The sequence below is a fragment of the Mustela nivalis genome, assembly GCF_964662115.1.
Source record: "Mustela nivalis genome assembly, chromosome: 10".
NCBI lineage: Eukaryota > Metazoa > Chordata > Mammalia > Carnivora > Mustelidae > Mustela > Mustela nivalis.
The window spans coordinates 20,078,110-20,105,444 of NC_139029.1; the positions used below are offsets into that span (position 1 = coordinate 20,078,110).

The 27,335-nt window shown below is 47.5% G+C and overlaps 2 protein-coding genes across 10 annotated transcripts in view; one reads left to right on the forward strand and one right to left on the reverse strand.

Annotated features, from left to right (window-relative positions):
* WASF2 (WASP family member 2) overlaps positions 1-27,335 on the reverse strand; it is a 937,387-nt gene that overhangs the window by 827,781 nt on the left and 82,271 nt on the right. Inside the window, exon 1 of one of the 3 annotated variants that reach the window (XM_082684861.1) lies at positions 4,046-4,207. The exons of the other annotated variants lie outside the window; for them this stretch is intronic. The gene's annotated coding sequence lies outside the window, so the exon portion shown is untranslated. Of the gene's footprint in view, positions 1-4,045; positions 4,208-27,335 lie in introns of those variants that run through there. 3 annotated transcript variants of the gene reach the window in all.
* Positions 527-26,802, forward strand: RCC1 (regulator of chromosome condensation 1). Of its 7 annotated transcripts, XM_082684872.1 has the most exons (13): positions 527-750; positions 1,973-2,027; positions 9,948-10,079; positions 18,647-18,728; positions 19,327-19,416; positions 20,298-20,485; positions 20,664-20,843; positions 21,873-21,969; positions 22,083-22,205; positions 22,707-22,862; positions 23,117-23,236; positions 23,531-23,683; positions 24,850-26,802. In XM_082684872.1, the coding sequence occupies exons 4-13, from the start codon at positions 18,656-18,658 to the stop codon at positions 25,023-25,025; spliced, it is 1,356 nt and encodes a 451-aa protein (XP_082540998.1). In that variant the 5' UTR covers positions 527-750; positions 1,973-2,027; positions 9,948-10,079; positions 18,647-18,655; the 3' UTR covers positions 25,026-26,802. The 7 variants fall into 7 exon arrangements, with proteins under 7 accessions (XP_082540998.1, XP_082540997.1, XP_082541000.1 ...); XM_082684871.1 differs by lacking the exon at positions 1,973-2,027; XM_082684873.1 differs by lacking the exons at positions 527-750; positions 1,973-2,027; positions 9,948-10,079 and adding exons at positions 11,692-11,746; positions 15,117-15,197.

Sequence of the window (27,335 nt, forward strand, 5' to 3'; positions counted from 1 at the left end):
TTTTTTTTTTTTTTTTGGTGGAAATGTGACTGACAACTATTCTGTAAATGGAAGTGCTTGTTTTGGGAAAACTACCTTTGCAGTTAATATTTGATTAGTTCTGCATTAACTAAAGAGGCTGAGCTTGTGTCTCTTGTCACATTATCAATGTGTCACACATTCTCATGTGGGATTCCTACCAGTTACAGGTAAAAGGTTGCATTCAAAGGTGGGTAGAGCTTAGAATAATGAATTTAGGTGTGTCATGAAAGACAAAATACACCTGGACATAAGTATTAGGAGATCAGAGTTACTAATTAGACCAAACCTTATCTCTGTTTCCCACGACATAGTATAGGTAAATTGACCTTAGCAGGATTGGGCTTAAATGCAAAAATCCTACACTGTTAAGGTAGTTGAACCTCTACTGCCAATGTTCCAAGTGGGACTTGAGCCTAAGAAAATTGTCATCCTGCCGATGAGTGATGTGAGATTGAGTCACAATGGGAGTCTTGTCAAGCTGGTACTAGCTGCCAGCATTATAGGGCAGTTGAAACCCTGAAGGATGGGGACTAGCAGGGAACCATCTAGAAGGTAGAGTCTAGATCCAGAGTGGGGCTAAATGAACATAATGTGGGGAGGGGCTTTTAACAGTCATGTGGCCAGTTAGAAGTCCTCAGGGTCAAGTTTAAGGGAAGTGAGTGATTTCCAGTAATCTTGGAACATCGGGGCAGACTACAATTCAGGGCCAGAGGATAGAACTGAAGCTAGGTAAGTGTTCATAGCCATTGGAAAACCTGGGAGAGCTTTGTTGGGCTTATTTTTAAGGAATAAGACTTAAGGTCCTCTGTTAAAACTACATTTGTACTTAACCTGTGCCAGGCACTACTGTAAGCTTGGCACATATTCGTGACTGAGATAGGTATTAGATTTAACAAAAAGGCTAATTGTCCAAGCTAACAGCTGAGTAGAGTCTCTGCACAAATCCACACCTGTAGACTTCCTGGGAGGGAACTTCTAGACCTGGGCCAGCCTTTTGTCCAGTTCTGGTAAGTGGCTTACTGAGAGGAGGTGCTCAGTAAAATGAATGGTGTTAGTTTTCCCTTTAGAATCTGGCAGGGAGTTTAGTTTCTAGTACAAGTGAACACAGGCAGGGTAACCTGCTGGGCAAGAAATAACATTCTCTGTGTAGCTGAAGCAAAGCTGTCAGTAGGTATTCTAGGCCCTACCCTTTCAGCCTCCTGCTACCTATCTAGGCTTTTTCAAACAGGCTCTTGTCGCCTTTTTCTGAGTGTAGGCAGTGCTATCCGTCATTGCTAAACTTGGTCTTGGAATTAAAGCCTGCCTGGTTTCAATCCAAATAGCACTACTTGCTGTCCATGTGAGCTTGGGCAAGCCCCTTAACCTCTGCCTCATTTTTTTTCATCCACAGAATGGGGATGATTAAAAGTACCTACCTGTTGGGGTTCTAATGAGAAATTCGTTATTTTTTAAAAAGCTGTTTCATAAAAGCATGAGTTTGCTAAATACCGCTTATCAAGCAAACCACCTGGGATATGGTATCTAATAAATGTTGTCCAATAAATAGCTATTACTAAACCAGGTTTATCTCAGAACCAACCCTATTTCTAGGAGAGTTTAAGGGATTAGTAATGCCCAAGATCACCTAACTAGTAAAGAGCAGAACCAGGATTCAAACCTACTTCCCAAACCATATATATTACTAGCTTTGAGCAAGACAGTGGTATTTATTTTCTTGAAGATTTTATTTATTTGACAGAGATCATAAGTAGGCAGAGAGGCAGGCAGAGAGAGAGGGGAAGCAGGCTACCCACTGAACAGAGAATTCCATGACCCTGAGATCATAACCTGAGCAGAAGGCAGAAGCTTTAACCCACTGAGCCACCCAGGTGCCCCCAGTGGTGACATTTGTGTATTATTTAATACTCCATGCACCTCTGTAAAGTAGGTACTCTTTGTCCCCCTTTTGCAGATGAGGAAAGCTGAAGTTGGAGGATAATAAGGAACTTGTCCAAGTTAAACAGCCAGTAAGTGGCAGAGTATGAATGTGAGCAAGGCAACTGACTACAGAGCCTATTTTCAATCTATGTCATATCATGCCTCAAAAAATACTATTTCCACCTGGCTTAAACCACTTCTTTTTGTATTGAGCTAATGTAATAACCAGGACACCATAAAGCCTCAGTTTCAGTTGTAATGAATTATAAACTTATGCGCCCAGTTTTACTTGACAGTAGAAAATAGAGTGGAAATGAGTAGTTTCCTGGGGAGTGAGAGCCTTTCCCTGGCCATGCCTCCCTCTTTCACCACCTTCTATCTTTGGGATGGATGGGACCCACATTTTAATGATAGTACCTGACATTTGATGAAGATTTGCTATGTGCTAGGCATTCTTTAATTTTTTTTTTTTTAAGATTCTATTTGATAGCGCATGAGAGGGAGAGCACCTGCTGGAGAAGGGCCAGAGGAAGAGGGAGAAGCAGATTCCCTGCTGAGCAGGGAGCCCCACATGGGGCTCTATCCCAGAACCCTAAAATCACAACCCAAGCTAAAGATAGACACTTAACCTAACCAACAGCCACTCAGGAGCCCCATGTTCTTTAATCCTTAAAACAGCCTTACACAATGCAGGGAATTTTATTAAATCCATGTTCTAGAAAAGGAAGACAAAATTAAGGTTATATCATTTGCCCAAGGCCACACAAAGTGGAACTTAAAGGTCTTTGTCTCTAGGGCCTGAATTCTGCACCACCGTCTTCACTTTTCCTTACAAGCACACCTTGGGGTGCTTGGGGTGGTTCACTGGGTTAAGCCTCTGCCTTTGGCTTGGGTCATGGTCTCAGGGCCCTGGGATGGAGCCCCATGTTGGGCTCTGCTCATCGGGAACTGCTCTCACCCCCCTTCCTGCCTCTCTGCCTACTTGTGATCTCTCTCTCTCTCTCTGTCAAATAAATAAATAAATAAAAATAAGCACAACACTTTGAGTATCCCATCATGATAGTTGTTAGCATTCTGATGTGGTTATTTTTAAACTGATGTACATCTAACTTACTAGTTGGGTGCTCAAGGAGTGGGACCATCTATGTAAGCTCAGTACCTGTACTGCCTGGCACGTGGCAAACACTGGTTGTTGTTGGTTTTTTTGTTTTTTTTTTCCTATGTTCTATTGATTTCTGCTTTTATCTTTATTGTTTTCTCATGATTAGATGTAGTTTATATTCCTTTTCCTCATTTCTTTTTTTACTAAGATTCGTTTATTTGAGGGGTGCCTGGGTGGCTCAGTGGGTTAAGCCGCTTCCTTCGGCTGAGGTCATGATCCCAGAGTCCTGGGATGGAGTCCCGAATCGGGCTCTCTGCTCAGCAGGGAGCCTGCTTCCCCCCCACCCCCCACCCCTCTGCCTGCCTCTCTGTCTGCTTGTGATTTCTCTGTCAAATAAATAAATAAAATCTTTAAAAAAAAAAAAAAAGTCTGCCTTCAGCTCAGGTCATGATCCTGGGGTCCTTGGATCAAGCCCCACACTGAGATTCCTGCTACTCGGGAAGCCTGCTTCTCCCTCTCTCCCACTGCCCCCTTGTGTTCACTCTCTAGCTGTCTCTCTCTCTCTCTCTCTCAATAAAGTCTTGGGAAAAAAATAGATTTATTTGAGAGATAGCACTTGAGTGGGGAAAGGGGCAGAGGCAGAGGGAGAGAATCTGGAGCAGATTCCCTGCTGAGCATGAAGCAACACATGGGACTCATTCTCACAATCCTGAGTTCATGACCTGAGCTGAAATCAGGAGTCAGACCCTTAACTGACTGAGCCATCCAGGCACCCCTCTTTCCCTCACTTCTTAAGGTAGAAGTTGAGGTCATTGATTTAAGAGTTTTCTTTTATTTAAATAGAAGCATTTAGTGCTATAAGTTTCCCCCAAATATTGCTTTAACAATATCCTAAACTTCTGGTATGTTGTGTTTTCATTTTAATTCAGCTCAAAATACTTTCAAATTCCCTTTTGATTTCTTTTATCTATGGGCTGTTTAAAAGTGTATTCATTTTTGGGGCGCCTGGGTGGCTCAGTGGGTTAAGCCACTGCCTTTGGCTCAGGTCATGATCTCAGGGTCTGGGGATCGAGTCCCGCATCGGGCTCTCTGCTCCGTGGGGAGCCTGCTTCATCCTCTCTCTCTCTCTCTCTGCCTGCCTCTCTGCCTACTTGTGATCTCTGTCTGTCAAATAAATAAAATCTTTAAAAAAAAAAGTGTATTCATTTTTAAATACTTGGGAGTTTTCCAAAGATCTTTCTGTTATTGGTTTCTATTTTAATGTCAGTGTAGTCTAAGAATATACTTTGTATGACTTGAATCCTTTTAAATTTACCAAGACTTGTTCTATGACCTAGAACATGGTCTATCTTGGTAAATGTTTCATGTACACTTGAGAAGAATATGTATTTTACTGTTGTTTGAAAGCAAGGTGGAATGTGAAGAAAGGTGAAGCATTTTATAAAGGTCAATCAGTCAAATTGGTTGCAGTTGTTCAAGTTTATGTCCTTGCTGGTTTCCTGGCTACTTGGTCTATCAATTACCCAGATTGGGTTGTCAAAATCTCCAGCTAAATTTGTGGATTTGTCTGTTTCTTAAAGAAGTTCTATCAGGTCGTGCCTGGGTGGCTCAGTCAGTTAAGCATCTGCCCTCAGCTCAGGTTATGATCCCAGGGTCCTGGGCTGGAGTCCCGCATCGGGCTCCCTGCTCAGTGGGAAGCCTGCTTCTCCCTTTGCCTCTGCCTGCCACTGGCCCTGCTTGTGCTGTCTGTTAAATAAATAAATCTTAAAAAAAAAAAAGAACTATCAGTTTTTGCTTCATGTATTGTGAAACTTTGTTACTAGTTGCAATATGTTCAGGGTTGTGTATTTTGATTAATTGACTTCTTTATCATTTATGAAATTACTTCATTTCAGTACGTCTTTGCTCTGAAATCTACTTTGTCTGTTATTAATATAGCTGCTCCACCTTTCTTTTGACTAGTATTACCAGAGTATCTTTTCCATCCTTTTTCTTTTAACTTATTTGTGTATTTATATTTATACTGTATATCTTGGGCACCTGGGTGGCTCAGTGGGTTAAAGCCTCTGCCTTCCAGCTCAGGGTCCTGGGATCAAGCCCCACATTGGGCTCTCTGCTCAGCAGGGACCTGCCTTCTCTCTCTGCCTGCCTCTCTGCCTACTTGTAATCTCTGTGTGTCAAATAAATAAATAAAATCTTTAAACTGTATATCTTGTAGGCAGTGTATAATTGGGTCTTGCTTTTTTGATTATGATAATCTCTACCTTTCACCTGGAGAGTTTAGACCCTATTTTTATATGATTAATGTACTTTGGCTTGAATCTTATTATTTTTTTTAATTTGAGAGAAAGAGAAAACATGGGCAGGGGGAGAGGCAGAGGGAGAAGAATACTCCCCACTGAGCAGGGAGCAGGATGCAGGGCTGGATCCCAGGACTGTGGGATCATGACCTGAGCCAAAGGCAGATGTTTAATAAACTGAGCCCCCCAGCGCCCTAGAGTCTTATCATTTTGATACATGTTTTTATTTGTCTCATCTGTTCTTTATTTCTTTTGTCTTCTTATTCTATTCTGCCTTTTTAAAAAATGAGTATTGGGGGTACCTGGTGGTTCAATCAGTTGAGCATCTGACTCTCGAATTCTGCTTGGGTCATGATCCTGGAGTCCTGAAATGGAGCCCCACATCAGGCTCCTCGCTCAGCAGGGAGTCTGCTTTGGATTCTCTCTCTCCCTTTCCCTTTGTCCCTCCCCCGATGTTTAATGTACACTCTCTCTTTCAAATAAGTAAGTAAATTGTTAAAAAAAAAAAATGAGTACTGGGCGCCTGGGTGGCTCACTTGGTTAAGTGTCTGACTTGATTTTAGCTCAGGTCATAATCTCAAGGTTCCAAGATGGAACCCTGCATTGAGCACCGCATTGGGTGTGGAGCCTGCTTAAGATTTTTCTTAAAAAAAAAAAAAAATCATATATATATGATTCTATATTACCTTCTTTGTTGGCTTACTAGCTATAACTTTGTTTTGTTATTTTGGGGGTTGCTTTAGGGTTCATAGTATACATCTCCAGCTTATAAGAGTCTACATTGGTATTTTATCACATCACTTAGGATAGTATAAGAATAATACGTTTGTCACCCCATGTATATCACTTTTATATATGTTATAAAACCCACAATACATTATTTTGTTTCAACATGCAATTATCCAGGGCACCTGGGTGGCTCAGTGGGTTAAGCCTCTGTCTTCAGCTCGGGTCATGATCTCAGGGTCCTGGGATTGAGCCCCACACCAGGATCTCTGCTCAGCAGGGAGCCTGCTTCCTCCTCTCTCTCTCCCTGCTTCTCTGCCTATTTGTGTTCTCTGTCTGTCAAATAAATAAATAAAATCTTTAAAATAAATAAATAAACACGCAATTATCCTTTTTAAAGTTTTAAGAAAGAAAACAATCATTCAAAACTGAAGGTGAGGGGTGGGGGTGGGGAAAAAACAACAACAAAATAAATGAAGGTGAGGGGCGCCTGGGTGACTCAGTGGGTTAAAGCCTCTGCCTTTCACTCAGGTCATGATCTCAGGGTCCTGGGATCAAGCCCCATATCAGATCTCTGCTCAGCAGGGAGCTGGCTTCCCTTCCTTTCTCTCTGCCTGCCTCTCTGCCTACTTTTGATTTCTGTGTGTCAAATAAATAAGATCTTTAAAAAAAAAAATGAAGGTGAAATAAGGAATTTTCCAGTGCCCGTCATTCCTCTGTGTAAATCCAGATTCTCATCTGGTATCACGTTCCTTGTGCCCGAAGGTCTTCCTTTAATATCTCTTTTACAGTGGTTCAACTGGTAATGAATTCTTTCAGCTTTTATATGTCTGAAAATCCTTTTTTTTTTTTTAAGATTTTATTTATTTATTTAACAGACAGAGATCACAAGCAGGCAGAGAGGCAAGCAGAGGGCAGAGGGGAAACAGGCTCCCTGCTGAGCAGAGAGCCCAATGCGGGGCTCGATCCCAGGATCAGGATCATGATCTGAGTCGAAGACAGAGGCTTAACCCACTGAGCCACCCAGGTGCCCCAGAAAATCCCTTATTTTCACCTTCATTTTTGAGAGATGGTTTTGCTGGATATTCCTTATTAGATATAATTTTGCTGGAGTACTTTAGAGATGTTGCTCTGTTGTCATCTTGTTTGCATTGTATCCTTGTCTCGTTCCTCTGTGTATAACATGTCTTTTTCTGACTGCTTTTAAGATTTTTGATCATTGGTCTTAAGTAATTTGATCTTGATGTGTCTTATTTTTCTGTGCTTGGAGTTACTTGAGCTTCTTGGATTTTGTGTTGGTCAAGGTTCTCCAGAGAAACAGAACCAACAGGAGGTATGTGTACAGATAGGTAGATATTTTTTTTAAAGATTTTATTTGTTTATTTGGCAGAGAGAGATTGAGAGAGACAGAGAGAGAGAGAGAATACACAAGCAGGGGAGCAGCAGGCAGAGGGAGAAGCAGGCTCCCCACCGAGCAGAGACCCCAATGTGGGACTCTATCCCAGGACTCTTGGATCATGACCAGAGCCAAAGGCAGACACTTAACGACTGAGCCACCCAGACGTCCCGATGGAGATTTATTTTAAAGAATTGGCACACGTAGGTGTGGGGGCTGGCAAGTCAGAAATCTGTAGAGCACTTTGGCAGGCTAGAAATTCCAGCAAGAGCTGGTGTTGCTGTCTTGGCAGAATTCCTTCCTTTAAGGCCTTCCACTGATTGGATGAAGCCCACCCACATCACAGGAGATAATCCGATTCTTCTTCTTCTTCTTCTTCTTTTTTTTTTTTTTTTGTTTAAGATTTAATTTATTTATTTGACAGAGACAGAGATCACAAATAGGCAGAGAGACAGACAGATGGTGGTGGGGGAGCAGGCTCCCTGCTGAGCAGAGAACCTGATATGGGGCTCTATCCTAGGACCCTGAGATCAGGACCTGAGCTGAAGGTAGAGGATTAACCCACTGAGCCACCCGGGGGCCCCAGTAATATGCTTCTTTAAACTACTGATTTAAAGGTTATCATACCCAAAAAACACCATCACAGCAACATCTAGCCTGGCATTAGACCAAACAGCTGGCCACCATAGCCTAGCCAAGTAGACATACAAAATTAGCTATCACAGATCTATAGGTCTGTAGTCTGCACATGTTTAAGCTGTTATTTCTTCATATATTCTCGTCCCCAGCTCCTCTTTGCTTTCCTGTATCAATAACTCACTGATGCTATTTTCAATTTTTCAAAAATGCTTTTCTCTTTCATTTTGGATAGTTTCTATTGCTATGCCCTCAAGTTTACTAATAATTTTTTTGCAATATCTAATCTATTGTTTTTTTTTTTTTTTAAAGATTTTATTTATTTATTTGTCAGAGAGAGAGAGAGTGAGAGCGAGCACAGGCAGACAGAGTGGAAGGCAAGGCAGAGGGAGAAGCAGGCTCCCTGCCGAGCAAGGAGCCCGATGTGGGACTCGATCCCAGGACGCTGGGATCATGACCTGAGCTGAAGGCAGCTGCTTAACCAACTGAGCCACCCAGGCGTCCCTCTAATCTATTGTTAATAGCAATCCAGTGTATCTGCAATCTTAGATATTGTCAAGAAATTAACTTTTGGCCATTTTATATCTTCCATGCTTCTACTTAACTTTTACGAGCAGAATAAAGTTACAATAACTTTTTTGTTAAAGATTTTACTTATTTGTTTATTTATTTGAGAGAGAGATAGGGAGCATGAGAGCATAAGCGGGGAGGAGAGGGAGAAGCAGGCTCCCTGCTGAGGAGGAGGGGCCCCATGCAGGATTCAATCCCAGGACCCCAGGATCATGACCTGAGCTGAAGGCGGATACTTAACCGACTGAGCCACCCAGATGCCCCTATAGTAACTTTCAGCGTCTTTCACTTCTATCATTTGAGACAGTTCCTAGGCCAATTTCAGTTGTTTGTCCTCATGGTTTTCGTTCAATAAATAAAACAATGATAGAATGTGAAGAAATTAAAATCATTATATGGGTTCAGGATAGGAAAAGACGAAGTGGAGCCAAGGAAGGCTTCACAGAGATGGGGCTGGACAGAGCCTTAAGCTATATCAAGAGCTTAGCAAGGCAGGAAGGAAGGCACCCATGAGGGAAAACAGCCCAGATAAAGGTGAGAAGGTAGAATGAACATGGACATCTTCGGAGTATAGTGCAGAGGGGAAGGGAAGAATAGGAAATCAACAGCCTGGGGCATTTGCCACCGGTGTTCCAAGAACAGCAGACTCAATACCTGAGTCTTTAAAGATTTTGAAGCAGGGCAAGTTCTCACAGCCATAATTTAGGGAGACAAATGTGGGGACCTCGGAAGAACAAAATGGAGGGAAAAGGATGAGAGGGAGGACCAAAGGCCAGGAGGGCAGAGCTCTAGACCAGAGGGGCAGAAACAGAAACATGAAGAGAAGAGAAGAAAAGAAGGAAGCATTAGGGGTGCCTGGGTGGCTCAGAGAGTTAAGAAGGAAGAATTAGTAGGATTAAATCTTTACTTCTCAGAGAACCTTAATCTTGGCTATAAGGATGAAGTTGGGAAGGGAGTCTAGATCCATACAAAACTTGTTTTATTTTAGGGGTTGGGTCTTCTGGGAAGAAATACAGGGCTGAAACTTAGGGTGGAAGTCAGAACCAGACCAAATGGGCTGTCTTCTCCGTTGAAAGAAGAAGAGTTCTGGTCCCCTTCTGCTTGTGTGCTGACCCGAGAACTTGCCTTAGCTCTATGAACCCCATTTTTCTCATTTTCCAACAATCATGAGGTTGTGTAAGGAACAAACAAGCTCATGGACATGGGTGGATGTGTTTCTGTAGTTAGCAAAGGGTTTGATAAAATGGGTGATAATAATCATTCTTAAAATTATGTTAAGCCATGTGAATGAGTCAGATCTTGGAAGAAGACAGCAGAGAGATCAAAGATCCAGAGTTGAACCTTGGAGAAATTTCACAGAATATTATCCCAAAGAGGAGTCCATGATGGAGGCAGAGGTAAACTTGGAGAGGTAAGAGACCCTGAAGGTGGGGAGTACTTTTTTTTTTTTTTAAGATTTTATTTATTTATTTGAGAGAGAGCGTGCACAAGCAGGTGAGAGGCAGAGGGAGAGGGAGAAGCAGACTCCCCGCTGAGCAGGGAGCCCCATGTGGGACTCCATCCCAGAACCCTGGGATCATGACCTGAGAAGAAAGCAGACGCTTAACCCAGGTGCCCAGGTGGGGAGCACTTTGTGGTGAGGTCCATATCAGTAGGAGAAATTCAGTTGGTAAATACTCATCAAAAGTGTCCATCTATTATAGACAATGGGGAGGGTGCGTGCTATAGTGAATGCCTGACAATTCACAGACCCGTACTCCTGGGGCAAATAATACATTATATGTTAATTTAAAAAGAAAGTATCCCTCTAGGGTGTGGGTATGACTGAATGACTTTCAGAGTCAGAATCAACATGAAATGGAGAAAATACCCTTCTGCAGAGGTCCCTGCCCTGATCTCAGAAATCCCCAGCCACAGTCAGATGACCTGAGAGGTCACCCCAGGGAACACCTGAAATCCTGAACAGTTTGTATCCATCCTGAAGAAGGAGTGTGTTAACAAGAGAACCTAGTCAGCTTGATGTCTTTTTCCCATCTCCAGTCCCAACCCCAATCCACACCTTCATCTTCTTTCTTAGCTGGTCTCCTTTGCTTCTCTTGCCCCCCACCCCACCCCACCCCTCTGTGTTTCCCCTCCCACCAACTCCATTTTCCGTTTTGCTCTAAAACAAAACTCTGCTCAGGTCACTCCCTTGCTCAGATCTTCCCTAACTCGCCATTGTTCTCAGGACAGAAGCTGTACTCCTTAGACACACAGGCCCTGCATCATGATCTGACCCTCCACTCGAGCTTTCTCCCCTCTCCCAAGGGCACCCTCTGCTCAAGTCACACCTTGGCAGTTTCCCGCAACCACCCTAGGTTCTCATCGCTCCCTGTCATCGCAAGGGATGCATCTCCTAGATGCCCTGCCCTCTTACCTTGGAAAGCCTTTCTTTCTTTCTTTCTTTCTTTTTTTTTAAGATTTTATTTATTTATCAGAGAGAGAGCGAGCACAGGCAGACAGAGGCAGAGGGAGAAGCAGGCTCCCTGCTGAGCAAGGAGCCCGATGTGGGACTCGATCCTAGGACTCTGGGATCACGACCTGAACCGAAGGCAGAGGCTTTAACCCACTGAGCCATCCAGGCGCCCCTTGGAAAGCCTTTCTTAAACCCCAGGCTGAGCCCAATACCCTGCAAGGTTGTTGATGGTCTGATTTCTCATCTTTCTCTGACGGGGTCCCTTTTGAGAGCAGGGAAGATCATTATCTCTCTGCTCCGTACAGTCCCTGCCCCACCAGATCTTCCCAAACTCTGGTTTCAAGTGGTCTCTGATTGTCAGTTCACTGGTCCGGATTAGGAGCTTCCCAAATACGTTACCCACAGTCCGCAGTCCGCGGGCCAGGGGCGGAGAGAGCCTTGTCCAGCGCTCTAGCCGGAGCGCGCCACTTGCACTTCCCGGGGCGGCCGCCAGGGGCCGCCGGGCTCTTTGTTTTCCTTTCTGGCCCCAGGTCGGGGCCGGAGGCCTGCAGAGCGCATGCTCTGGGGCAGTTCGCGGCCGGGCCGGCGAGCGGAGGAGTTGCTTGTGGCGGACCTGCAGCGAGGTAGGTCGCGCCCGTCACGGGCGGAGGGTCGGGGCGGCGGGTCGAGGCGGAAGGCGGCGCGCTGAGCAGCCACAGCCGGAGCCCTGGCCGGCCGGGGCCGTTGCCCGCGTGCTCGTGTCGGCGGCGCCGGCCCCACGTGAAGCCGGGCGGCAGGAAGGCGCGGGTGCGGGCGCGCGGGTCCCCGGCCCCGCGGGGCGCCCTGGCGCGGGCCCGGCCCCGCCTGGCTCCAGCGAGGGCCGCGCGGCCCCTGTGCCGCCGCGCCTCTCCCGCCCGGCCCGCGGCGCCCGCTCGGGCGGGAGATTCAAACGGCCAGAGCGCGGCCGGCTGGGTGCGCGCGGCCGCGGTGACCCCGCTGGGCGCAGAGCCGCGCGCCTTGCGGCCCGGGACCCGCCGCCCCGGCAGGGGCTGCGCTTCCGGAGCGGGGAAAGTGGTTTTGACCAGCGTTCGTCTGGAGGATGCGTTCGGCCGAGCAGGGGGAGGGATCCTGCCGGACCAGAGTGTGTGCTTGAGGAGCGCGAGGGTAGGCTGGGGAGGGTCGACTTCAGGGAAAGAAGGCTCAGAGTCAACAAGCACCAGGATGAAGACTGTTGACACTCGGAGAGGTGTGCTGTGAACCCCGCATCAGCTCATCTGTCAACCGATTATTTACCGACTGGCTGCTCCGTGCTGCGCTGGCAGGACTGGGGAGCCCTGGGGAGAAGGGCCCCGTGTGGCCTTTACAGAGCTCCTGGTCTCCTTGGGGAGACCCATCTGGGGGCCTCAGTCATGGTCCAGGGTGCCATCGAAGTATGTCCGTGGAACCATTCATTCATTCATTCATTCATTCAGGTAGTAATGAAACCAGGGTGATACACTTGCCTCCAAGGGTATGGTGGGTGGCTCTTAGTGGAAGTTGACTCTATACCTGACTTCTGTTTACTTGTGACTGTGTCTCACTCTTCTTCCAGACAGTAAGCTGCTGAAGAAGGGAGCTGTTTTTCTGTTAGGGAATGAGAGGTGGGGGCAAAAGATTGCTACTTATTTCTAGCCCAGACACTTAGTGTGTGGTTAAGAAACACACCCAGAGTCTATACAAAGGACTGATTTGTACAGTCCAGGATATGCAGGTGGGTAATGGGTGCTGGGCTCCACCTTTTCTTTCTTAATTTTCTTCTCTTTTCTTTCATTCATTCATTCATTCATTCATTCATAGCTTCTTTCTTTCTTTCTCTAAGTAATCTCTGTACCCACTGTGGGGCTCCAACTCATGACTCTGAGATCAAGAGTTGCCTGCTTTTCCGAGTGAGCCAGCCAGGTGCCCACAGGGCTCCACCTTTTTGGGGTGCCTTGATCCCCTGTCCTGCCTCTGGGATTGCTCACAACAGCATTCTGCAGTACCTGAAGTCTTCTATCTGAGAGACATATATTCTGAGGCTCACAGAGAACTCAGGTCTGTCCTTCCCTAGGTCCTTCAGTGGCTCCCACACCCATCTGGCCCACCCACTCAGACCCAAACTGCCTCAGTGTCTTCTCTCTGGTCCCACCACCCTCTTCCACTCAGCTGGCTTCTGCCCTCACTTGTCGTGTTTGGCCAAGCTCACGGATTCTGGGGAAGCCTGCCTGGGCTGCCTCCACCCCTGCCTGGATCATGGCCTGCCTTTGGCCGACCTGGTTTTTGTTTTTGTTTTAAGTCAATCAGCAAGCTATACCTTGGTTCTAGTCCTCTCTCTTACTGGCTGTATTCTCTGAGCCTCAGGCCCATCAATTGATTTAGGAGTGATAGTACTTCTTCTGCTTGTGGTGACAAGTAGAAGGCTGTTGGCATACAGAAAATAGGAGTGGCCGGTACCCGAGAGTGGCTCGTATTTCAAGGAGTAGGTTGGTATGATGGACAGACATGTAAACTACAGAGTAGTCATGGTCCAGAAGTCTGTCCCAGTTTCTCTGGGAGAGAAAGGTTAGTTTAGGATGAGGGGAGGGACCAGGAAGGTTTACCAGTGGAGCTGGATTTGGGACTGAGTAGACATTCTTCCAGTAGGATAAGGGATGGGAATAGAGACGCAAAAGGTCTGGAGAGAATAGTAAGCAATCTGAGATCGTGTAGGAAGCAAAAGGAGGGTGTGATAAAGAAGGAATGAGGCGGTATGGTCTATCAGTACCAGACTCTGGAGGCCTTTCGCACCAAGCTAAGAAATATGGGCTTTGTCTCTCAGGCAGAGGGAACCACTGGGGAGTCTGAGCTAGAAAGCAGCTTGTTTCAGGTCTGAGGTTTAGAAAGATCATGACTGACTTACAGAATGACATGGGGTGGGGATCAGGAAGACCAGAGCCAAGGGGTTATCTTTTCTTCGGGAGAGGGTATGAGAGACAGTTCCCAGGCAGCCTGGGAGCCTGGGGAGCCTGGGGAGGAAGCTGACAAGGGCACCACCTTTGGAGTCTGACCAACCTGGTTGAGATCTTCACTTCTCCCAGTCCTGGGTGAGATACTCTTAACTTTCTTTTCTTTTCTTTTCTTTTTTTTTTAAGATTTTATTTATTTATTTATTTGACAGGCAGAGAGGCAGGCAGAGAGAGAGAGAGGAGGAAGCAGGCTCTCCACAGAGCAGAGAGCCCGATGCAGGGCTCGATCCCAGAATCCCGGGATCATGACCTGAGCCGAAGGCAGAGGCTTTAACCCACTGAGCCACCCAGGCGCCCCTACTCTTAACTTTCTGAGCCTCAGCTTCCTCATCTGTAAAGTAGGATCAGGGTGCTTAGCTTGCAGTGAGATGCCCCACAATGTTCACCAAAACACAGGTGGCTAAGGAGATGTTCACTGGATTCCAGCCCACAGGAACACATGTTTTTGTTAGTGCCCTGTGATACCAATCACCTCATGCCTCATGTTTATTTTCCGTCTCCACTCCAGACCTTGCCTACAGGTCAGCCTAGCATCAGCACCAGTATGCTGACATAATTCTCTTCCCTGTGTTTTCACTTCTTTTTTTTTTTTTTTTTTTTTTTTTTAAAGATTTTATTTATTTATTTGACAGAGAGAGATCACGAGTAGGCAGAGATAGAGAGAGGAGGAAGCAGGCTCCCTGCTGAGCAGAGAGCCCGATGCGGGACTCGATCCCAGGACCCTGAGATCATGACCTGAGCCGAAGGCAGTGGCTTAACCCACTGAGCCACCCAGGCGCCCTGTGTTTTCACTTCTTGCTGTGAGTACTTTTCCGCACTACAGCACTGGCTCCCTCCCCGCCACAGCTGTCCTCTGCAGGTCATTCTGAAGAACTGGTGGGAGATTTACCTTTGGCAGGACAGGGCCTTGGACACAGGGAACTGGCTGCCAACTTGGCCAGAGGTACAAGGTGTCTACCTGAAACTAAGGGATACCTGTTCTATCCCACAGCCCTTAACCCACCCAGCTCTGCATACTTAAACGTCGCCTCTTGCTGGCTCCCAAAGACTTCGGACTTCATGAAAACATCTGGTAAAATGGGGCTCTTGGGTCTCTCCTCCCCGGTTGTCCCCCAGTGTTCTCCCACCTCACTAAATAGAAGTTGACCATTCTCCAAGTCAGTTTTTTTTTTTTTTTTTTTAAAGTAATCTCTATACCGAGTGTGGGCTCGAACTCACAACCTTGAGATTAAGAGTCACATGCTCCACAGCTGAGCCAGCCAGGTACCCCGTTCCATTCTCCTAGTCATTTAAGCCAAGGCCTGGGAGGCTTTGTGTTTGGCCAGGCTTATAGGGGGATCCTGGGAGGCCTGCCCGGGATCCACTGGATTTCTTTTAGGATGAAGAAAGTCATTCTGGATCCCTCCCTCTGCCTCACTCCACACATCTAAACCACAGATCGAATCTGTCTCCTAAGTTGATCTGTTTTGTTTCCTTTTCCTCTCTTAGCTCACACTGACTCAGTCAAGTCACCACCATCTCTCCTTTGGATGCCTGCAATGGCCTCCTCCTCCAGTCCATCCCAGTTTCTTAAGAGTAGCCAGAACAGCCACTTAAGAGTGTAAATCGGGGGGCGCCTGGGTGGCTCAGTGGGTTAAGCCGCTGCCTTCGGCTCAGGTCATGATCTCAGGGTCCTGGGATCGAGTCCCGCATCGGGCTCTCTGCTCAGCAGGGAGCCTGCTTCCTCCTCTCTCTTTCTGCCTGCCTCTCTGCCTACTTGTAATCTCTCTGTCAAATAAATAAATAAATCTTTAAAAAAAAAAAAGTGTAAATCGGATGAAGACTTTCTTGAACGTTTTCTGTTTTCCCTAGAAGCCCATGCATGATCCAGCCCCTGCTCACTTCTTGCCATCTGACCAGTTCTCCAGCTGCAGCGCGCTGGCCTCTCCCAGTTCCCAAACTTACCACACCGTGTTCCAGGCCAGTTTTGTCCTGGTCTTGCAGTGCCAGGTTTCTCAGATTTCAGGTCCTAGCTTAAACGTGGCACCTCCCTCACCACTCCCTTCCGCTACCCCAAGTTATTTTCTTTTTCTTTCGGTTTTGTTTTTTGTTTTTTTTTTTTTTGGTGTGATAAAATATACATGAAGTTTACCATTTTCACCATTTTTTTTCCACTTTAACCTTGCTTAAGCATATAGCTCAGCGTGGTTAAGCACACACATTGTTGTGCACCCCCAAGTTATCTCTCATGTTTCCTTGCTTATCTTTCACTCAGCACTATCAGTAATGTTTCTTTCCTGCCACAGTGTAAGCTCCATGAGAACAGGGAGAGGGTTAGTCTCCTTTATCCTTGCCACATGTGGCCCAACGCCAAGCAGTGGTAATAGGCACTCAAATATTTGTCGAACAAATGAATAAATGCTGCCATGTCTTGCGTACTTACTGTGTGCTTGGCACTGCAGAGTCCATTACAACATTTCATTCAGTTTTGACAGCAGGCCTGAGAGGTGGTCATAGCATTCCCTCTGACAGAAGAGGCCACAGCTCTAGCAGATGAATCCAGTTCCCTCTAATCCCAGAAAATGGGCATCTTTAGCATGGTAAGGGGTGGGGGGTTCTCAAAGAGGTGGGTCCCAAAGAGAGGAGTCCCACCCCAAAAGAATAAAAGTTGGGTGACATTCAGAACTGCCACCTCATCAGAGTCAGAACAGGCCTGTCACAACCTGTAGAGGAAGCTCAGCCTACACAGGCTTGGAGGGTTCTGAACCTTTGGCTGCTTCCTTATCTTCAGTCCTTTGTTCCCCACCAGGATAGTAAGCTGAAGTGTGCTCAGAAATTCATGAGACCATTGGCCTTGTGTTCATTACCATGCAGTGGGGAGCGGGAGGGGCTGATGCTCTAGGACTTGCTGGAAGGAGGAGATGGGGAGGAGGTTAGGCCCACAGCTGAGCCCAGGAAGGGCTCTTGAAGTTCTCCCTCTGGTTTATAGTCTTGGGTAGAGTCTCATCCCTTAACTGAAAAAGGGAGGAGAGGTGGGTTAGATTAGATTAGAGCTGTGCTCAGGCATTGCCTGGGGCAGGGTCTAGATGTTGTATTTGAAGGTTTTATTTGTCAGAGAGAGAGAATGTGCGCACAGGCAGGCTGAGAGGCAGGCAGAGGCAGAGAGAGAACCAGGCTCCCCGCCAAGCAAGGAGCCCGATATGGGACTCAATCCTAGCACCCAGGGATCATGACCTGAGCCAAAGGCAGCGGCTTAACCAACTGAGCCACCCAGGCGTCCCTAGATGTTATAATACCGATATGAGTGTATAGTTTACAGTATTAGCTTATTTAATCCTCAATAACAAAGATATAGGTACGATTATTATCCCTGTTTTACTGAGGAAGAAACTGAATCATGAAGAGATTAAGTAATTCTACCCAACATCAAGCACTTAGAAATATTCTGGCCCTGAGGCTCTCCGTGGGCACAGGCTATTCACTTCCACATCAGGTTAGCTCTGAAGGGCGCTGGCCCCTGCTAGCCACTCCAGAACCTTTGCAGTCCAGATTGGAGAGCCCCAGGCTTCGACAGTTTCACAGACCAGGGCTCAATAAGGATTTATTTCTGGGGCTGGGTGTGTGGAGGAACATGTCTTTGGACACAGTTTAGGCTGGATTGGAACTGAGAGAGCTGGGGAGAGTGTCTCTGGGAGCAGCCTTGAGGAAGACAGGGAGACTTGTGGGGCAGCAGCAGCCAAATGTGGGAGCGATTTGGGGCCAAAACCCTCAGCTGTCCTGGATGGTGCTAGGTCCAAGAAACTTTCTTGCCACTCAGTGCTTTCCTTTCCCCTTTTTGTAACACCTGGTGAGTGTATACAGTGTTTATTTTTATTTTTTTTAAGATTTTATTTATCTGCGTGAGAGCACAAGCAGGGGGTGCGGCAGGCAGAGGGAAAATCAGGCTCTCTGCAGAGCATGGAGCCCCATGCAGGACTTGGGGGATCCCAGGACCCTGGGATCATGACCTGAGCTGAAGGTACCTGCTTAACAACTGAGCCACCAGGCGACCTAAGTGTATATTTCTTAATTGGACTGTTTAGAGTCTTGTGTACCTATTTTTGCATGTATATGCCTTTTTTTATGGGATGATGGGCTGTTTTTTCAAGCTGCTTATATTATTTGGCAACAAACATCTTCCTATTCAATAAACAAATCTCTGAAGGCGTCAGTTTTAATGGCCTCATATTGTTCTATCCTGAATATACTGCATATTTCCTAGGCACCCCCTACCATGGAGCGTATGGGTTGCTCCTTTTTTTTCTTTTTCTTTTTTTTTTTTTTTTTTTTTTTGGTTACTGTTAGGAAGAATACAGTAGAGAATATGTATGAAACCTAAACTTTGGGTGTATCCACGATTCTGTTCTTGTTCTTCTCAGGTAAACTCTGAGAAGTGGAATTGTCAGAATTCCTCTTACCCTTTTTAGGGGTTCTGGTAAAGGTTACTTAGAGCAGGAAAATGACTGCCATTTCTGAGATGGAATATTTGCCTCGGTTTTTCAGGAAAGGAAGATGCCACCCAAACATATAGCCAAGAGAAGGTCACCCCCAGAAGATGCTCTCCCCAAAAGCAAGAAGGTGAAGGGTAAGTTGGTGCTGGCCTGTCTCTGAATGGGAGACCTCTTGGAGCCCCCAGAATCTAGGACTGAGCTCCTTCCCCCTGACATCCCCCTGACAAGCTGAGGGGCCTAGAAGCCCAGGAACTCCACCCAGATGGAGGGTCTTTTGTAGCTTACTGAATCCTACCCTCAGCAATTGTAAAGGAGCAGAGACTTGTCTACAAGCACTCAGGCAGTACTGGCGGGGGTGGGGGTAGGTTGGGGGTGGTAAGACCCTAGTTAGGACTTTGCTCTAGGGAGTAATATACTATGGCTAAGACCACTGACTTCCAGAAGTGGGTTCAAGTCCAGGCTCTGCCACTTTCTAGCCATGTAGTTTTGGGCAGGTGACTTAATCTCTCTGAGCTTTGAAGTAACTCATTCATAAAACAGAGGAAAGAACAGCACCAATCTCGCTGGGCTGTTAAGAGGAAAATGAGATAACGTCCTGGTAGCATTTGAGGGAGGTATCTGTGCTTTGCTCTTTCCTGGGACCCTGAAGGGAGTCGGGGAGGAGAAAAGTCCACCCCCAATCTGGGAGGGAATAGTGTGGACCCACACTCAGACAGTGTCTGTCTTTTGCAGACCATCGTAACCAGGCAGTGAGGGCCGTTGCCTCCCATCGCGTTCCAGGTGCCCGGAGGCCGAGCCCTCCTGACCAGAAAACCCGACCAGGTGGCTCCCTGCCCAGGGCACCCTCTGCGCAGCCGTACTGGCCCTGGCAGCCGTGGCCGCACCCCCGGGGGGAGGAGCTGGATGCCATTGGTTGCCCAGGGCTGCGGGCGTCTGCCATTGGCCCTCAGCTGGCGCTTTGCCTTCCACTGGTTGGCTTGTATCTTTCGCAAAAGCTTATCTTCTGTCTTACTCCTGCCCCTTCCTCTTCTGCTGTGTGTCTGCTCCCAGATAGGAGCGGAAGGGTTCTTTGGGAGTATGTCTAGGACTTAAATCGCAGCCTGGGGGTGGTGGCTAGGGACAGTGCTCTGATCCATGTAGGTTCCTTTGGTTGCAGTGCAAACTTTACTGTTTATTAGCTCCATGACTCTGGGAGGGTTACTTAACCTCTGAGTCTCTGTTTCCTTTCCTATAAAACAGGAGCCTAAATGTGGAAGGCCTGTAGTATAACTTAGGGGACTACAAAGCAACTTAACATTCGTAGAGTAAGCAGCCAGTAAAGGGTAGACCTTATCTGAGTCCTCACTGTTGGCACCTCGACTCCTGAGAACTTAGAGCTGTTCAGGAAAACAGTATCCTCACTGTTCTCTTCCCCTCCCCACCAAGATTCATTTCACAATATTGAGTGTCTTCATGTTTCCATGTCCTCCCTCATATTAATACGTGCTCAGTTTTTAATTTTCACAAAAACCTTGGGACATAGTTATCTTTGCTATTCACATTTTACAGATGAGGAGACTTAGGCTTCCTAGAAAGGTCCTATGACTGGTCTGTGGCAGAGCAAGGGCTTGAACCCAGGCGTCTGTGGTCCCAGAGCCCATGCAGCGACCCCTCCTCTCTCCTGTCATCCTGCACACTCAAGGGCTGTCGTCTTCACCCCTCAGTCTCCCATAGGTCCCACAGCACAGAACCAGGCATGGTGCTGACACTGGGCCAGGGTGACGTGGGCCAGCTGGGGCTGGGCGAGAATGTGATGGAGAGGAAGAAGCCAGCTCTGGTGCCCATTCCAGAGGACATCGTGCAAGCCGAGGCTGGGGGCATGCATACTGTGTGTCTAAGCAAAAGTGGCCAGGTAGGTTGGGGTGGGTGGCCCAAGACTGGTCTGGGCCTGGGGTTGGAGGGCTTGAGGAAGGAGCTTTGAACCGCACACATTACTCTGTGGAGATGGAGCTGGTCAGCTGCACAGGGAGTGGTCTAAACAAGAATGGACTGAAGCCAGACTTGCGCTAATGTGGGTATCTTGGGCACAGGTCTACTCCTTTGGCTGCAACGATGAGGGTGCCCTGGGAAGGGACACATCCGTGGAGGGCTCAGAGATGGTCCCCGGGAAAGTGGAACTGCAAGAGAAAGTGGTGCAGGTGTCAGCAGGAGACAGTCACACAGCAGCCCTCACTGAGGATGGTCGTGTTTTCCTCTGGGGCTCCTTCCGGGTAAGACTGGGTCTGGAAGACCGCATGGGGGCAGGCTGGCAGAATTCACTAGTGAGAGCCCAGTGATAATCCATCTCCACCTCCCTGTTGTACCTAACGGCGGGGAAATCAAGGCCCGGAGGCAGAGCTTGGACCCAGACCCAGGTCTCTTCATCCAGGCCTGTCCACACCCCTGGCTCTTTCCTTGAATCTGTATTATGAAGTGTGTTATCTTGGGAAAAGGGTGGGTCAAGGAGGCCTTTGGGCTGAGGCAGATCCAGGAAGCCTGCAGTCCTCACCCATCTCCCTGCCTTCAATCTCCCCCCTCCCCCGCCCTCTTCTACATCTGTCAGGGATTTTGGGGTACATGGAAAGGATTGTCACATCTCAGAATTTCTGAGGCAGGGGAGTTTAAACAGTAGAGTCAGCATTAAAATTGTTTTGGTACTTTGGTATTTATTTTAAAATGTCAAAAATAAAGGAATCAGATGAGGACACCTCATCGGGGCTGTTTTTAAGCCTTTTTTTTTTTTTTTTAGATTTTATTTATTTGACAGAGAGAGACAGAGAGGGAACACAAGCAGTGGGAGAGGGAGAAGCAGGCTTCCCACGGAGCAGGGAGCTCAATGAGCGGCTCAATCTCAGGACCCTGGGATCATGACCTGAGCCGAAGGCAGACACTTAACAACTGAGCCACCCAGGCACCCCTGTTTTTAAAACTTCTTATGGAGAATTTCAAACACCTGAAAGTAGTCATTAAAGTACCGAATACCCATCTACTTGCCTCCACTGTCATCAGCTTGTGGCCAAGCTTATTTCTCTCTACTCCCATCCACTACCCTATTCCTTTGTTATTTTAATGCAAATCACAAGCCACATAGCATTTCACTCATGAAGTATTTCCCTGTTTGTCCTGGCTCCTGCCCAGCGCCTCGTCCTCATCTGGCCCCAGTCCCCTTCACCAGACAGCTCTGTGGTTGCTGCGAAACTGGACCTGGCTGGTCTGGGGCAGACAGGACCGGCCGGTAAGTGCTCTGTCTGGCCTTCCAGGACAATAACGGTGTGATTGGACTCTTGGAGCCCATGAAGAAGAGCATGGTGCCCGTGCACGTGCAGCTGACTGAGCCTGTAGTGAAGGTGGCCTCAGGTGAGCCTGGGGGTACTCACATTAGGCAGGAGCTGGAGAACTCGTTCCAGGACAGGCCTGGTCTTGGACCTTACAGACAAGCCTTGTATTCTCTGCCTTCCTCTCCCCCGCAGGAAATGACCACTTGGTGATGCTGACAGCTGATGGTGACCTCTACACTTTGGGCTGCGGGGAGCAGGGCCAGCTGGGCCGTGTGCCTGAATTATTTGCCAACCGTGGTGGCCGGCAGGGCCTTGGTAGGTGGCGTACGTCCTTCTGGCAGGGCAGCTAGGAAAGCCACCCCCTGGAGAATGTCAGAAGCAGGAGGGATTCTGTGTATTTAGGCTTGCATCAGATAGGCCTGCAGTGGTAGGTGAGATCTCTCTAGAGCCAGACCACCCTGGATTTGAATCTTGGTTCTTCTACCTACTGGCTGTAGTTTTCTTATCTCTAAACGTACTGGATGTTTCTCATCTCTAAACATACTTCATCGGGTTGTGGTGAAGTGAAATAAGTTAATATAGGAGAACATTTGGCCCATGGTAAGTTCCATGTAAATGCTACCTTTTACGACTCGGGGAGTCTGAGTGAGGCACTTGCACTCTCTTGACCTCAGTTTCCTCTTCTTTAAATGGGGAAAAGGAAGAAGAATCCCTGCTTAGCTTCCCTCCAAGGGCTGTAGTAATGGGGAAAAACACAGAGGACAGAGAGAAGGTGTGTGTGTCTGCCACTGACTCCAGTCTCCTCTCTGCCTACAGAACGACTCCTGGTCCCCAAGTGCGTGATGCTGAAATCCAGAGGAAGCCGGGGTCATGTGAGATTCCAGGATGCCTTCTGTGGTGCCTACTTCACCTTTGCCATCTCCTGCGAAGGCCATGTGTATGGTTTTGGCCTCTCCAACTATCATCAGCTTGGTGAGTCCCAAGCTGGGATCTTGCACAGCTCAGAGTGACTTGGGTTCCAATCCTGGCTTCACTGCTCATTTGCTGGGCACCCTTGTTGGGGTCAGCTTATGCCTCAGACCATAGTTTTGCTCTCTGTAAAGTGAGAAGATCTATACCTTGGTATTGGTGTGGGGGAGGCAGCCTCAGTATGTGAGGGCATGAAGAAGGACAGCTCCTTGGACAGCTTCACCCTTGACAGTTCTATCCTGGCCTTTTCTTTCCAGGAACCCCGGGCACAGAATCTTGCTTTGTACCTCAAAACTTGACATCCTTCAAGAACTCTACCAAGTCCTGGGTGGGCTTCTCTGGTGGCCAGCATCATACAGTCTGCATGGATTCGGAAGGTGGGACCGCTGGCTTGCGGGTGGAGTATTCCTTGGGCATAGCCCAGCCAGGCTCCTGAGACCCGGGTCCTTGGAACCTGGGCCTGCTCCGTGGGTTGGTTCAGATGTGGGTCCATGAGGGCCATCCCCATCCCCCAGAGTCCTGGCACTCATCCAAGTATGAGCTCAGTGGGGTCCTACGGGGGTTCTCCCAGGCCTCCCTGGGACAGATGCTGCACACCCGCTTCTCACCACTCTGGGTCTACCTGGAGCATGTCCTCTGCTCCTCCTCATCTCTCCTCCCTCCTCCCACAGGAAAAGCCTACAGCCTGGGCCGGGCCGAGTACGGGCGGCTGGGCCTTGGGGAGGGTGCTGAGGAGAAGAGCATACCCACCCTCATCTCCAGGCTCCCTGCCGTCTCCTCGGTGGCTTGTGGGGCTTCCGTGGGGTATGCTGTTACCAAGGATGGTGAGTTGGGGCTGCCCATCCTCGGTGTGGTCGTGTCTTAGGGGTCGTGATTCTTACCGGACTGCTCGTCAGGCTCTGGTGTCCATGATTAAACAGAGCTGAGATGCAGACAGCACTGTTTGTGAGGACCTTGTTTTCTCCTGTCAGAAGCTCTGGCTTTGATGAACATAAAATGATGAACATAAAATTCATAAGGGTGATATGTTTCGTAGCATAGGAGAATAGTAAGGAGAGATATACCACTGAGGCCCACACAGGCAGTAGGACTTGAATCCAGGTCTCCAGAGTCTTTTTTTTTTAAAGATTTTTATTTATTTATTTGGCAGAGAGAAATCACAAGTAGATGGAGAGGCAGAGAGAGAGAGGGAAGCAGGCTCCCTGCTGAGCAGAGAGCCCGATGCGGGGCTTGATCCCAGGACCCTGAGATCATGACCTGAGCCGAAGGCAGCGGCTTAACCTACTGAGCCACCCAGGCGCCCCAGGTCTCCAGAGTCTTAACTCAGGTTTCTCTTTACACTTTCCACCAAGGTGACCCCTTTATTTATAACCTAGTATGTGCCAGCTTCCCAGGGAGTTGTACTTAGACTTTTATTAGGAGAGAGAAGGCTTAGTCACTAGGGTTCTAGCAGGCACAGCCCAAGACGGTATGAACCAGGTGGTCACCAGACCCTGGGTGGGTGAGAGGGATAGCCACAGATACTTTGAGAAGTCTGGAGCTGATGGAAGCACTTGACCTGGAATTACCTGGGAAGAGTTCCTGAGGAAGTGGTGCTTGTACTAACTTTAAAGGTTCAGTCCTTTATGACAAGCAGTGGAGGGCATCCCAGGCACAGGAACATCCAGATCAGTCTCTAAGGTCATTGGAATGGCAGGTGGTGTAGGGGTTTGGGGAGTGGCTAGTCACGTAGAGCCTTGAATGCCATACCTAGGAGCAGGGAGAAGTCTTTAGCAATGTGTAAGGACTGTTGTCTCTGCTTGACAAAGCTATTTTTTTAATGTGTCATCTCTTTGGCTTCTCCCAGCTTCCCTGAACTCCAGAGGCTGGGGCATTGCTAGGCTGTTACGGGCCAAAGCCAAAATTCACCCTCATGTTCCAGGCTTCTCACAGTATAAAAGATGGGGCTAGGGATCCTAGAGACAGCTGCCCCCATTTCTCTCCCCTGTAGGTCGTGTTTTCGCCTGGGGCATGGGCACCAACTACCAGCTGGGCACAGGACAGGAGGAGGATGCCTGGAGCCCCGTGGAGATGACTGGCAAACAGCTGGAGAACCGTGTGGTCTTATCAGTGTCCAGTGGGGGCCAGCACACAGTCTTACTAGTCAAGGACAAAGAACAGAGCTGATGAAGCCTCTGCGGGCCTTGCTCCCGGCCCCACCACTCTCCCTCCTGAAACTGGGAAGCTATGATGACTACAGATTCCAACAGGCCCCCCCCCCCGCCCCGCCCCGAGTACTCTGTCATCTCCTGCCTTTTTCCTATCAGCAGAACAGAATCCTTTTCCTCGTTTCCGTCCTCCTTTCCTGAATCATCCTGCAACCTACAGGATGAAGGGGAGTGGGGGGAAATGGAAGAGGGGAGGAGTTTCGGCAGCCGGAACATTGCTCACCCTAGAGCTTTGTGATTAGACCTTTCCCCCTCATCCCTACCTCCCATGGTCCTGGCTGACCCTAGTGTTGCCTGCCAAAAACCAAAAATTCCTCCCATGGGGATTTGGTGCCCACGTTCTGAAAAGTTGGGAATCATCAAGCCCTACACTAGCCATGTGCCACTCTCTGTCCTTCACAATCCACAGGCAGACAAATGGTATGGTGGTCAGACCCAGCTGTCATGGACCTATGCCTGGGGGAAACTGGAGATGGGGCAGGGCTGCCCAGCTGTGGGCAACCCCAAGCCAAATATTTGGCCCTCAACAGATGTCCATGGAGAAGAAAAAACAATGATCCTCCACTTGATCAAGAAAAAAGCCAATCAGCCTTCGTCCCAGAAGCACAAAGCATTCCGCCCTTCAGACATTGCCTGAGTATCCTGCCCATCGGACCTGCCTTGCCTGGAGCCAGGGGCCTGAAGTCTGGAAAGGAAGCTACATCTGCAGAGCAGGACGTGGAGGGGTGTGGGGAAGGAGAGTCTTATAAACAAACTTACAGCAATATTGAGAGTGAAGGGAGGGAGGGGAGAGGGGTCAGAGGGACAGAGGCTGGTGCACAGAAAGGGAAGCAGCAGCTTGTACAGAGGCTGAGAAAATAGAACAGTTTAAATTTTTTTTAAATGTAAAGTATTTTGGAGGGGAGAGTGAAATCTTTTAACACTTTGAATAAATCTAGAGTTTTATAAAACAGGCCACTTGTTTTCTACATACTCCCTGCTTTTTTAAGGGAGCTCCTGCTGTGTTGGGAAGAGCAGAATAAACCCATACCTATGCACCTGGGCAAGGCTAGGACCTAAGTGATGTCGCCATGTCCTAGTATGTGCCAGCCAGCTGTTGAGGTGGCTGTTTCATACAAATCAAAAAAGAGAAAAAGAGCTGGTTGATTTTTTTGCTTAGGTATTTATGTTTCAGGAATCACTGGAGTTTAAAAAAAAAATATGCTGCATAATGTGAGACATGAAATGGATCTTTTAATATCCTAATCCCAAACCAAGGTTTGAGTATAGCACATAGCTATAAATACTTATACTAATCTTGCTGTTATATCATTTCTCAACAGCTGATGTAATTGATTAAACATGGTTAACTGCACAGTAACTCTTAAGACTACTTACTACTCATATAAATGTAGATCTTTCCAGGCATTTGAGCAACCAGATCATACAGCTGACTTGTCTACAATGGTGATCCCTAGCCACATGTGGCTATTTACATTTAAATTAATTAAAATTGTAAAAATTTAAAAATTAATTTCTTTGTTTGGACTAGCCACATTTCAAGTCCTCAGTAGTCCCATATGGCTGGTGCCTATGGGATTAGGCTATGCAAACATAGAACATTTCTGTAATTGCAGAAAGTTACAGTGGACAATGCCGATCTAGAAGGTCTATTAATGTATAACAGGAAGTTTTTTTATTATCACCAGAAGGATTCTTCTTGGAAAAGACTTGAAAAAAATGAATATGATGTAAAAGAACTTCAAATGTATTCTGTGATTTTTTTCTCCCCCCCGAAGTTTTGCTTTTAATACAGGCAATATACTGATTGGAAATTGGCTTCTTAAAAGGGACATCACACTTTTGATTCTAATATTTCCTTTGAAAAGAAGCACTTGTGTCTCTGCTACTCCTCACCCCCTCCCAAAAAAAGTCCATTTGGTTTAGACTTACTGGAGTTTTCCCATTTGACAGGATAGCATGTTGAAAATACTCTGTTCTTAGTAACAGCTCTTCTGTGTTAGAACTTAAAATGAGCCAGGCATTGTGCTGAACACTTTATATGCAATAATAGCTCTTTTAATCATTACATCTGCCCTGCACAGTCATACTTGTCCCTTGGGAAACAGTCCCTGAGAGTTGTGATTTGCTTAAGGTCAAGAAGCTACCTACCAAATGCACAAACCAGGCTGGAATTTAAATCAGCCTCTACCTGAGCCTTGAACTTCAATTCCTTTTCCTTGTATGGCACTTAAGCGTTCTAAAGCTCTCTGAAGGTGCTTTACATATA